Source organism: Phacochoerus africanus, chromosome 2, assembly GCF_016906955.1.
Source record: "Phacochoerus africanus isolate WHEZ1 chromosome 2, ROS_Pafr_v1, whole genome shotgun sequence".
Classification (NCBI taxonomy): Eukaryota; Metazoa; Chordata; class Mammalia; order Artiodactyla; family Suidae; genus Phacochoerus; species Phacochoerus africanus.
The window spans coordinates 182,194,224-182,208,151 of record NC_062545.1 but is presented as its reverse complement, the minus strand read 5'-3'; the positions used below and the strand labels follow the sequence as shown (position 1 = coordinate 182,208,151).

General features: G+C 35.0%; 1 protein-coding gene across 2 annotated transcripts in view; it reads left to right on the top strand.

Moving 5' to 3' along the window:
- The window catches only part of SOS2 (SOS Ras/Rho guanine nucleotide exchange factor 2), a 107,796-nt gene that overhangs the window by 72,371 nt on the left and 21,497 nt on the right, over positions 1-13,928 (top strand). The window contains exons 15-19 of one of the 2 annotated variants that reach the window (XM_047767276.1): positions 1,718-1,837; positions 1,982-2,144; positions 5,887-6,004; positions 7,228-7,400; positions 11,153-11,269. In XM_047767276.1, the coding sequence (XP_047623232.1) occupies positions 1,718-1,837; positions 1,982-2,144; positions 5,887-6,004; positions 7,228-7,400; positions 11,153-11,269 (691 nt within the window). The remainder of the gene's footprint in view (positions 1-1,717; positions 1,838-1,981; positions 2,145-5,886; positions 6,005-7,227; positions 7,401-11,152; positions 11,270-13,928) is intronic. The other variant, XM_047767274.1, reaches the window with a different exon arrangement.

Genomic DNA, 13,928 nt, shown 5'->3' with positions numbered 1-13,928 from the left:
ATGAAAGAAGCACACCATACATAAAACATGACATTGTTTGTAAACTAAATTTTTTAGTGAAATAATAGTAAAACTGTCCCCATTGTACTCAAATCTGTTGAACTCTGTTATTATTATTAATACCCAAGTCTCTAGGACATTGATGGCGATGCCACTGGTTAATTTTTTAAAAAATTATGTTATCCCAAGTCACTGTATACAATGATTTAATCTGCTCTTTGATCTGATTTTTTTTTTTTTTGTCTTTTTAGGGTCACACCTGCAGCATATGGACGTTCCCAGGCTAGTGGTCCAATTGGAGCTGTAGCTGCTGGCCTACCCCACAGCCACAGCAACACCAGATCTGAGCCATGTTTGCGACCTACACCACAGATCATGGCAACACCAGATCCTTAACCCACTGAGCAAGGCCAGGAATCGAACCTGTGTCCTCATGGATACTAGTCAGATTCATTTCTGCTGAGCCACGACGAGAGCTCCTTGGTCTGATTTTTTTAATTAAATATTTAAATATTCAGAAAATGTGGAAAACGATAATGAGGATTCATGAGCAACAAAAGCATTATAAATAAAGTTGAAATCCTTTGTGTAATTCTCTCCAATCCTATTCCTTTTCTTCTTCCCAAAGAATAGCCACTGTCTTGTATTTAGTATTTACTGTTCATATATATATATATATTTTTTTTTTGTCTTTTGTCTTTTTTGTTGTTGTTGTTGTTGCTATTTCTTGGGCCACTCCCGCGGCGTATGGAGGTTCCCAGGCTAGGGGTTGAATCAGAGCTGTAGCCATCGGCCTACACCAGAGCCACAGCAACACGGGATCCGAGCCGCATCTGCAACCTACACCACAGCTCACGGCAACGCCGGATCGTTAACCCACTGAGCAAGGGCAGGGACCGAACCCGCAACCTCATGGTTCCTAGTCGGATTCGTTAACCACTGCACCACGACGGGAACTCCGTATATATTTTTTTATAATGTATATACATACACACATTCATGAACAATATGTAACATTATTCTGCACATTTTAAAGCCGTATATACTTATGCATCATTCTGCACCTTGTTTTTTACTTAAATTGTTTCTGGTATTTGTTTAAGATGATGAGTATGACTAACCCTTGGTTTGTTTATTTTAATTGTTGTATGGTATTCCATTTTATGAATACGCCACAATTTATCTAGTCTCTTGTTGATTAACCTTTAGGTTATATGGGGTTTTTCTTGCAAACAGTGCTTACGTGAATATTCTTGTAAATATTTTTTTATAACCTGGTGATCTAGAGTATACCCAGATGTAGAATTGCTGGATGATTTAGTTTGTGTACCTTCAGTATTATGAGATGTGGTCAAATTATTTTACAAGGTGGTTGTATCAGTTTTTACTTGCACATCCCTTTTTTTTTTTCACAGTTTTATCCGTTTGGTGTTATACTTTTGTTAGACAAAAGGGAATAAAATGGGGTTTCATTGTGTTTTAATGTTCTTTTCCCTGAATAAGAGATTAAGTATTTTTTTGTGTTGGTGGCTATTCAGTTCCATTTCTTCTGTGAATTACCTGCTTGGATATTTGTTCATTTATCTTTTAGGCTAATTGTCTTTTTCTTATTAAATTTTAGGAGACCTTTAAATAATTTTGATACTTATCTCTTGTAGGTTAAGTTGCATTGATTTATTTTTTATTTTTTATTTTTTATTTATTTTTTGTTCAACAGGAAAGTCCAACCTTCTGAACTTGTAGGAAGTGTATGGACCAAAGAAGATAAAGAAATAAATTCTCCAAATTTATTAAAAATGATTCGTCACACCACAAATCTCACCCTCTGGTTTGAAAAGTAAGTTTTTACTTTGTCTTATTACTTAATATTATACTTCTATAATATTGTCATATATAAGCTAAAATTCTGTCTGAAAATATATTCTTCTTTTTATGTGAAGCAAGGAAATCGCTTTCTAACCTGTGGCTTTTGTTTTGTCAGGTGCATTGTGGAAGCAGAAAATTTTGAGGAACGGGTGGCAGTACTGAGTAGAATTATAGAAATTCTGCAAGTTTTTCAAGATTTGAATAATTTCAATGGTGTATTGGAGATCGTCAGTGCAGTAAATTCAGTGTCAGTTTATAGACTAGATCATACCTTTGAGGTAAGTTTTAGGCTTAAATATTTTATCCTTTCGGGGGGAAATAAAATTATTGTGGAAGAGATTCCTTCTACCACAGATCTTTTTGAGTAAGTACTTTATAAATTCATTTTATTCTTTAAACACAGTGACATCATCATGTTAGAAAAACACATCACTATATACTAGTAAGCCTAGAATTCATCACAGAATATGGATTAGTGACTATTTAATTTGCTTATCTAAATGTACTGAAGTTCCAAATGAATTTTCTCAATGGTGCATTTGTTGATAGTTTCATATAAATTACAAAGAATTTTAAACATAAATACGCAAAATACTTTAATCACCTCTCATGTATAGCCAAAGAAAGAGTAACATGGAGAGAACCCTCGATAAAACTTAAGATTTTTAAATTATAAAGTAGTCTCTGTTTAGTATTTGTTATCAAAAATTAAGAAGATACAGAAATTATAGAAAAGTTAGAGACTCAGCCATACAAATATATTGCCTTTGGGAATGTGAACTTTAAAATCTTAGTGGAAAGTAATCTGACAGTCTAAAATTAAAATACACAGTCTTGGACTCAGAAATAAAAGCACTGCACTGTAAAGTTAAGGCACAGAGATCTAGTTTCTGCAGCATTGATTGTAGTAGCAGAAAACTAGAAGCAAGCTGTATGTTCACAAATAGAACGAGTGACTATGTTATCCTGTATCTATGGTGTAGATTATTGATCAGCTACAGAAAAAAAGTGAATAGGATTTATATGTATTGTCTGGGAAGAATAGTTGTGATATTTAGGGGGAAAGTCATTTAAAAAAATCTTTAGAATAATGAGTATTATGTGATTTCATTTTGATGTAACAAGACAGAGTTAAACAAGCATGGAGAATAGTATGGAAGGATTCTTAACATTGTTCTTTTTTTCTTTTTTTTTTTGCTTTTTAGGGCTACACCCACAGCATATGAAAGTTCCCAGGCTAGGAGTTGAATCAAGAGCTACAGCAGCTGGCTTATACTACAGCCACAGCAATACGGGATCCGAGCTGTGTCTGTGACCTACACCACAGCTCACGGCAACCACGATCGCCAACCCACTGACTGAGGCCAGGGATCAAACGCACGTACTCATGGATACTAGTCAGATTCGTATCCACTGCACCACAACGGGAACTCCCTTAACATTGGCTCTTACAGTGGATTGTGATTAGAGGGAGTAGAGGGTTAAATTACTTTCATGTATGTATTTTTCTGTTTGGGTGTTTGCATTTTATTGATTTGTATGGACTTATATATTAAAGATATTAATAGTCAAATATTAATTATTGTCTAATAGACTAATAATTTCACATTTCATTTAGAAAACTGAATATATTCATTTTGAGAGGTTAAGCTTTAATTTCTTAAAATGTCAAATATAAGACAATATAAAAATATGTAGATGGTATAAAGAATAGAAATACAAAGAACCCCTGAGTATCTGCCATCCAGTTTAAGAACCACTTCCATCTCCTTCATTGCCACTTCAGAACCAACTACTGTGCTTAAGTTTGTGCTTATCATTCTCTTACATTTTTCTGTAGTTTTATTCTTAGTATCTCTAAACAGTATGTTGTTTCATTCTGCATGTTTCCTAATTATATATGAATATAATTCATCCAAGACTTTTTTCATGCAACATTATATTCCTAAAATTATCCATGTTGTTTCTTACAACTGTAGTTCATTCTTTTTCATAGCTATATCATACTATAAAAATAACCTTACCAAAGTTTATTTATTATTAATTAATGATCATATGACTTATTTCCAGTGTGGGGTGGTTATCAGGAATATTATCGTGAACATTTTCTGCATATATCTTAGTACATAAGTGCACAAATTTCTCTTAAATTGTATACCTAAAAGTACGATTATAGGATGATAGTCTAGATAATGTCAAGTTGTTTTCTCAAAAAACTGTACCAGTTTATACTCCTTCCAGAAACATGAGAGAGAGCTCTTGGTTGTTCTCCATTCAACCCTTGATATTATCAGTTCTTTTAATTTTTCCAGTCTCATGGTTTGGAGTTATAATTCCTTGATTCCTAATGAGTTTGAACCTCTTTTAAGATACACATGTCTCTTTGTATTTTGGAAGTTTTAAAACTTTTTTTGGTTGAGTTTTTCTCATGAATTTGTGTGAGTTTGGATTTTAATTCCTAGTTAGTTATAGGTGTTGTAAATATCTTTTTACAGATTGAAGCTTCTGTTTTCATCATTTTTGATAAAAACATTCTTAATGTCACATTTACTTATTTTTTCCTTTGTAATTTGTACTTTTTGTGTCTTGTATAATAGATGCTCCTCTGTTATCTTAACATTTTATCTTTTTCATTTAGTCCTTAATCTAGCGGGAATTGAGTTTTGAGTATGGGGAGAAGTTGGAGTCTGATTTCATTTTTTGTCCTATTTGGCTAGCCAGTTGATCCCACACATTTATTGAAAGTCCATTCTTTCCCCGTTGATCTATAGCGCTAGCTGTGTCATAAATTGAGTGTCCAGAATGTGTGGGCCTGTTTCTGATCCCTCTGTCCTGTTCCTTTGATGTATTCAAGTATTCCTGTGCTAGTGCCAGATGTTTAAATTACCATATTTTTACATTAGTTCATGATACAGTATAATAGGGCAGATCCCCGCTAATCATTCTTTTTCAAGAGTGACTTGCTCTTGACCCTTTGCTCTTATAAATTTTAGAATCAGTTTAAGTTTAGTTTTTTTTTGAGTTGTAATTTTAATAGGAATTGTAGTAGTCATAATCATTTATGAACTGACATTTTTACAATAATGAGCCTTCCTAACTGTGACCATAGTACATCCATTTATTTATTCATTTAATAAAGTTTTATGGTTTTCTTGATAAAGATCTTACAGCTCTTTTGTTAGAATTATACTATTTTTATAATGTTTTCTTTATTGCTGATACATAGAAATGCAGTTGGCTTTTGCCTATTGGTTTTATATCCAGCAACATTGCTAAATTCTCTCATTAACATTCTATATGTTGATTTTTTTTTTTAGGTTTCTTCATGGACAGTGATTTCTTCTGCGCATATTGACAATTTTTCATTTCAGTCCCTAGACATTTATTTATTTATTTTTTATCTATGATAGTTAGGTCTTCTGTATCATGCTAAATAAAAGTTACAATGCAGTCACCAAAACTTAAAGGAAATGAATTCTATCAAGTATAATGTATGCTGTCAATTTGTGTGTGTGTGTGTGTGTGTGTGTGTGTAGCTATCAGGTTAAAATAATAATTTTAATAAGAAAATGTAATAATGAAAGATAAAATAAATGCTTATTTGGTTTACTAAATTTTTGTTCAGTTCTTATCTCCCTCCAAAAGCCTTCTCTTTACCAAAACTTTATTATCCTTAGCCCCCAAAGATGTTTAAGTGGAAAAATATTTGAATGCCCTGCGAATATGTTTTACTCCTATAGCTGTAACTTAAACTCTGGCTAATCAAGATTATAACTAATAAGGTTCTGCGGAATTTTTTATTATTTAATCTCTTATTTATATTAGAAAAAACTAAGTTTTAATGTTTTATATTTATAAATAAATCATTTCTAGCAAATGCAGATAAGAATACTACTCATCTCTTAATTTTAAAAAATTATTTTTCAAGTATTTGCAAAATTTAATAGAATTGAAAGCTCTGCATCTCTAAAACATGACTGAATTGTTAAAAAAATTATACTCAATTTATGTATTTTAAAGGCATTGCAGGAAAGAAAAAGGAAAATTTTGGATGAAGCTGTGGAATTAAGTCAAGATCATTTTAAAAAATATCTAGTGAAACTTAAGTCAATCAATCCACCTTGTGTGCCTTTTTTTGGTAAGTTACTAAATATAGATATATATTTTGAGGGAGTGTATGTTACATAGCCAAAAGATCCCAACCTTTAGAAGCAAATTGTCCTGATTTTAATATCTGAGCACATCCACTTTTATCATAGCTGTCTATATTGATGAATAAAACTTAAATTCTATATATAAACTTTATAAAATGAAGATTATGGTAATTACCTCATGGAGTTGTAAAGAGCTCTGTGGGGGTCTCTTCTGTAGGAGCAATAATCTCATTCATGAGGGCTATCCCTCATGATGTCAACACCTTTCAAAGGCTTCACCTTCTCCTAATTGTCACATTGGGCATTAGGATTTCAACATATGAATTTTGAACATTCAAACATTCAGCCAAAGCATACACCCCAAAATGTCTCCAGACAGTCCCAAATATCTGTCCCCTTGGGGACAGAATTGCCCCCAGTTGAGAGCCACTTATTTAAAAGAAGCAGCAATTAGGAATTCCCATTGTGGCTCAGTGGAAACAAATCTGACTAGTGACCAGGAGGACACAGGTTCAATCTGTAGCCTTGCTCGGTGGGTTAAGGATCCAGTGTTGCCATGAGCTGTGGTGTGGGTCGCAGATTGGCTCGGATCTGGCATTGCTGTGTCTGTGGCATAAGCCAGCAGCTGCAGCCCTGATTCAACCCATAGTCTGGGTACTCTGAATGCCGCAGGTGCAGCTCTGAAAAAAAAAAAAAGGGGCAGTGACTATGAAAGAGGAACTAGAAACTTTCTTCATGTCTCAAAGTGAAGAATAATTCTTTTTCTAAGTCTGAATTTCAGACTTCAGGAGAGCAGAATTAGTTTATAAACCTGTGGTCCTATTAACTAGAATTGGCTTAAAATTAATTTATTGATGAGTAATCATTTAAGATCACTGGCATTAACTATTTATAAGTAAATATTAAAATGGTCAGATTAGATTTAACACGTATAAGTTAGGCTTTGCGAATGAGTCATCCCTTTTATTTCATACTATTAATCTAAGAAATGGCAAATTAAGCTCTTTATAAACCCTAATTTTCTTTCAATTTTGAATTGTTTCTGTGTAAAAAAATATTCTTAATGTAGAATTAATTATTAAGTGTATCAGATTTTAGTAGTAGAACTGCTGGGTTATAGGATGTCTTTCAACTTTACAAAATCAGTTGTTTTCCCAAATGGTTAAGTAACCAATTTTAAAATTTTTTTAAATACTTTTTTTACTAGGAATATATTTAACAAATATTCTGAAGACTGAAGAAGGGAATAATGATTTTTTAAAAAAGAAAGGGAAAGATTTAATCAATTTCAGTAAGAGGAGGAAAGTAGCTGAAATTACTGGAGAAATTCAGCAGTATCAGAATCAACCTTACTGTTTACGGATAGAACCAGAAATGAGGGTAAATATTTTCTTTCCTGTCTTTAAAAGAAAACGTGTTAAAAACTCTGCCCTCTCTAAGAAGTACCATAATCACACATTATGCTGTATTTTACTATGAAAATAATATAATGAATTAATAATAGGTAGAAATGTTGAAAATTAGATATTTTGCACTAACAATCTGCAGTTATCAGTGGTATAGGCAGTTTGTCTTGACACAATTGCTTCTTTGTGCAAGTGGTTTAACTAACACTTCCCAAAAGTGATTGACAAGATGGAATGAAAGAAGCTTTGTAATGACCATGCAGTAAAAAGAAACTCTGCTGTCACTGATTGATAGACATTTTAGACGTTTTCATATCCCAATATATACATTAGGTAATTAATCCATTTATAAGACTGTGTTTAAATAGGGGAAGGGGGAGTTCCCGTCGTGGCGCAGTGGTTAATGAATCCGACTAGGAACCATGAGGTTGCGGGTTCGGTCCCTGCTCTTGCTCAGTGGGTTAACGATCCGGCGTTGCCGTGAGCTGTGGTGTAGGTTGCAGACGCAGCTTGGATCCCGAGTTGCTGTGGCTCTGGCGTAGGCCGGTGGCTACAGCTCCGATTCAACCCCTAGCCTGGGAACCTCCATATGCCAGAGGGAGCGGCCCAAGAAATGGCAACAACAACAACAACAACAAATAAATAAATAAATAGGGGAAGGGATTGGGAGAGTGGTGTATCATATCATATATATCATATATCAATGTATGCTAGTAAAAATGATTTTTTAACATTCTCAATATTCTATTTTGAGCAATATTTTATTGGTTCTGTGGGTAATATAAGATGTAAAATATCTTCTAAATTAGAGTACATTATGGTATTATATTTGTAGTAAGTGAATTTTATTGTATTATACTTATTTGAAATTCAGAGTATATTAGAATAAGTTCAGTTTTTACATTAAAAATGGTGCTACACTTTGAGATGTAGTGTGCAGGTTGGGCATGTTGAGTGAAATGGTTACCATTGCTCCCACCTCCTAAATTGTTAGATGGTAACTGTTCTTTGTTCCAAGTTCAAAACAAAGAACCCTAAAGTCCTAAGAAAGAGTGACCCAAAATACACCATTATGAAAATAGAGACAGATACTTGTTCTAAAGAAAATGGTCACCTATTTCATTCCCTTCCCTCACCATTTAGCCAGCCCTCTGGGATGTGGTGCTTCATAACGTTAAGAAATGTTCTTAAAGCCCAGATTAGAGTTCACACAGTACTTCCTCCCAGAAATAATGTTAAATTGTAGTTAAGTATAATGAAATAGTTCTTTTAGCATTCATGTCTCGGTAATTCCTAAGGGTTTTGTGGTCTGGTATAGACTTCCTACCATCATTTAAAGCATTCTTTTGAGGGTGAGGGGTAGAGAATGCTTTCTTTATGATTGACCCAAAGTAAGTTTAAAATGTAGATGAATTAGCTATTCACTTTCAAACCACAGTTAACCAAATTAAATAGCGTTTAAAAATAGAGCAAAGGATGAGAAAGTCAAGATTATAACTTTATAAAAAGTCTTTCAGTTACTCTTGGTTCATATGATTTAATTAGCTAACCTGAATATAAGAACAAATTGTTGCAGTATTATTAAAGAATATAATTTTCTTGAAATTGGCAGAATGTCTGAAAAATGGAGGAATTTTATACTAGAAGTTCTAAAGCTCGTTTTGCCTCTACTGCTAAAGCCTAGAACTTATTTTTATATGTGCTTCTAAACCACTTCAAAATTTAATCAAGCTAAATCTAGTAATTTGCTTCTAAGGATTTTTTCTAAGAAGGTCATCAGAAACGTACAAAAAACTTTATATACAAAAAGTTGATAATAACAGTAACAATAATTATTATAGCAAAGAATTAGAAAGCACCTATATGTTGGAGTTTCCATCGTGGGTCAGTGGTTAACGAATCCAACTAGGGACCATGAGGTTGCGGATTTAATCCCTGGCCTTGCTCAGTGGGTTAGGGATCAGGTGTTGCCGTGATCTGTGGTATAGGTTGCAGGCGCAGCTCGGATCTGGCGTTACTGTGGCTCTGGCGTAGGCCAGCGGCTACAGCTCCGATTCGACCCCTTGCTGGGAACCTCCATATGCTGCCGGTGTGGCCCTAGGAAAAGACAAAACAAAAACAAAAAACCTATATGCACACCTATAATAGAGATTAGTGAAATAAATTCTATTTATTTATTTATTTATTTTTGTCTTTTTGCCATTTCCAGGGCCGCTCCTGCGGCATATGGAGGTTCCCAGGCTAGGGGTCTAATCGGAGCTGTAGCTGCCAGCCTACGCCAGAGCCACAGCTATGCCACAGCCGCAGCAACGCCAGATCCGAGACACGTCTGCAACCTATATATACCACAGCTCACAGCAACACCAGATCCGAGACACGTCTGCAACCTATATATACCACAGCTCACAGCAACACCAGATCCTTAGCCCACTGAGCAAGGCCATGGATTGAACCCGCAACCTCATGGTTCCTAGTCCGATTCATTAACCACTGAGCCACAACTGGAACTCCAATTTGTTTTTTCTTTTTTCTTTTTTTTTTGTGAAATAAATTCTAGAACACCCATTTAATGAAATACTATAGAGTTAAAATTTGTGTTAAAGTAAATAAACCATATGAAAAAAGTAATTGAATATTTTTAAAAGGTTAGAAACTATCTTGTGAACACAATTTTGCAGGAAAAAAATTGCAGTATATGTATATGTGAATATATTCACACATATGGTTAAAACATTGGAAAGATATTCCAATAATAAAATGTTAATAGTGAGATCTCTGGTTGGAGATATTGTTTATTTTTCTTATTGCACCTTGTTAAATGATCTAAATTTTCTACTTAAATACTTAAATTAGAAAATATTTTTTTGTTTTACTTTTTTTTTTTTAAGACTAGTTTGGCTGCACATAGAATTTTGAGTTGACAGCGTTGCTGTTGTTTCAATTCGGTTTATTTTATTTTATTTTATTTTATTTATTTATTTATTTTGTCTTTTTGCTATTTCTTTGGGCCACTCCCGCGGCATATGGAGGTTCCCAGGCTAGGGGTCTAATCGGAGCTGTAGCCACCAGCCTACACCAGAGCCACAGCAACACATGATCTGAGCCTCATCTGCAGCCTACACCACAGCTCACGGCAACGCCAGATCATTAACCCACTGAGCAAGGGCAGGGACCGAACCTGCAACCTCATGGTTCCTAGTCGGATTCGTTAACCACTGTGCCATGACGGGAACTCCCAGAAAATATTTTTTAATAAAGACAAAATTACTTTGCTAGAGGCTAGCACAAATATGTTTAAGTTTGAAATTATTCTTAAAATCACTTTTCAATAGACTTTAACCCGATTTATCTCTACTTTTTTTCTAATCATCAAAGTTTCATTGTGGATTATACCTGTAATACTGTGCAAGCACTTTTGGTAGCTAGCTTATTGCTGATGATCATTTTGTTGTTACAAAGAATCAGAATGTTAACTGGGTGATACTGAGCCATTAAGATGGTAATGATGAAAACCTGTTCATCTTCTTATTAGAACTTTAAGACTAGAATATACAAGTTTCATGGAAATGATATGGTTTTATCTGAAAATAGTTTGGAATCAGTAACCCTTGGGGACTTTTCAGACATTAGGATCTATCTGTTAATCTGTTGATATGAATTAAACTGATGAAGTAAACGTTTGAATAAAATTAAAATATGTACTTATGGATATCTATTTCGTTCCAGAGGTTCTTTGAAAACCTTAACCCCATGGGAAATTCTTCTGAAAAAGAGTTTACAGATTATTTGTTCAACAAGTCACTAGAAATTGAACCCCGAAATTGCAAACAGCCACCTCGATTTGTAAGTCCATTACAGTTTTGGAAAATTTGTTTTTTAAAACAATGTTGGGAGTTCCCATGATGGCTCAGTGATTAACAACCCCAACCAGTATCCATGAGAATGCGGGTGTGATCCTTGGCCTCACTCAGTGGGTTAAGGATCCAGCATTGCCATGAGCTGTGGTGCAGGTCACAGATAGGTGTCGGATTCTGCATTGCAGTGGCTGTGGTTTAGGCCAGCAGCTGTAGCTTACATTCCCTAGCCTGGGAACTTCCATATGCCGCAGGTGTGGCCCCAAAAGACCAAAAAAAAATGTTATCTTTAATGTTCAACAGACTTATTTCCATTAAAATTGTAATACACTTGAATAGCTATTTTTAAATGTTTTGGTTTGCATTATTATACTATTCTAAAGTTACATATAGGGTGGGGGGAAATGTCAGCATTTTAAAAAAATTTGGTTTATCCTTTATGTTAATGCCACTTAGCTATCCATTTTTTAGAAAATTTTTTTGTTAAAGTATAGTCGATTTACAATGTTGCGTCAGTTTCTGCTGTACGACAAAGTGACCCATTCATTCTTATATACATTCTTTTTCTCGTATTACCTTCCATCATGTTCTATCACAAATTGGATATAGTTCCCCATGCTGTGCAGTAGGACCTCATTGCTTATCCACTCCAAATGCAATAGTTTGCATCTACTAACCCCAAACTCCCAGTCCATACCACTCCATTCCCTTCCTGCTTGGCAACCACAAGTCTGTTCTCTATGTCTGTGACTCTGTTTCTGTTTTGTAAATAGGTTTATTTGTGCCTCATTTAGATTCCACATATAAGGGATATCATATGGTATTTGTCTTTCTCTTTTTGACTTAACTTCATTTAGTATGAGACTCTCTAGTTGCACCCATGTTGCTGCAAATGGCATTCTTTCTTTTTCATGGCTGAGTAGTAGTCCTTTGTGTATATGAACCACATCTTAGTCCATTCATCTGTTAATGGACATTTAGGTTGTTTCCATGTCTTGGTTGTTGTGAATAGGGTCACTTTGAACATAGGGGTGCATGTATCTTTTTTTTTTTTATAATTTTTTTATTTTCCCACTGTACAGCAGGGGGGTCAGGTTATCCTTACATGTGTACATTACAATTACATTTTTCCCCCACCCTTTCTTCTGTTGCAACATGAGTATCTAGACAAAGTTCTCAATGCTATTCAGCAGGATCTCCTTGTAAATCTATTCTAAGTTGTGTCTGATAAGCCCAAGCTCCTGATCCCTCCCACTCCCTCCCCCTCCCCCTCCCATCAGGCAGCCACAAGTCTCTTCTCCAAGTCCATGATTTTCTTTTCTAAGGAGATGTTCATTTGTGCTGGATATTAGATTCCAGTTATGAGTGATATCATATGGTATTTTTTTTTTTTAGGGCTGCACCCACGGCATATGGAAGTTCCCAGGCTAGGGGTCAAATTGGAGCTGCACCTGCTAGCCTACACCACAGCCACAGCAACACCAGATCCTAGCTGTATCTGTGACCTACACCATAGTTCATGGCAACGCCAGATCCTTAATCCACTGAATGGGGCTAGGGATTGAACCTGCATCCTCATGTCATGTTTGTTACCACTGAGCCACAGCAGGAATTCCCACATCTATCTTTTTGAATTGTAGTTTTGTCTGGATATATGCCCAGAAGTGGGAGTGATGGATCATATGGTAGTTCTGTATTCAGTTTTCTGAGGAACCTCCATACTCTGTTTTCTGTAGTGGTTGTGACAATTTATATTCCCTCTGACAGTGAAGGAGGGTTCCCTTTTCTCCACCCACTCTCCAGCATTTGTTATTTGTAGACTTATTAATTATGGCCATTCTGACCAGTGTGAGGTGGTACCTCATTGTAGTTATTGGTCCATTTTTAATTCTTCCTAGTATATGGGGAAAAGCCACGAGAAAGGGGAACCTAAATGACAAGTAGCTGACGGAACAGAAAGTGAAAAGACCTGGGAAGGAATAAGGAGATATATTATAGTTCTTCTGGCTTGACCATGATTCTGAGCACCACTCTTCGTAGTTACCACTGGAACCACTTTTTTGCCTAAAATTTGCCACTGCAGTTTCTTGCTGCTCTTGGGTTTTCAGTGACACCAGAAGTAGTAGAAGAGCACTTCTAAGTAGCTGAAAGCAAAGCATGATGTGGAAGGAGGTAAAACATTTATAACCCACCAACTTTAGGCCAGATAGTTTCATGTTATCTTATCTTCACAACAACTATATGATATTGATCTTACTTTCATTTTACAAACATAAAAACTGAGGCTCAAAGGAGATAACTTTCTCGAAGCTGCTTAGCTAGATATGGGTACGCTTGAGGTTTTAGCTCAGGTTGTCTGAATTTTATGCATTTTCATTAGGTTATTACCACTGTGAGAATTTTTTAAAGGGACCTAAAGTTGAAGGTGGGAGACAGTGATAGCAATTTTTTCCAAAGACTTTAAAGTGCCATTGTAGAGGTGGGTCATTTATTATTAGGAAGAAAAAAAGGTCTTTTTTTCCCCTAAAGCACCTACCATAATATGTTGCATATATTATGCCCACAGTAAATATTTTAAAATTGATATCATTGTCCTAAAGTTTAGGTTCAAGTGTTTGGGGAGCAGACAGTTGTTTTCAAACAGATTT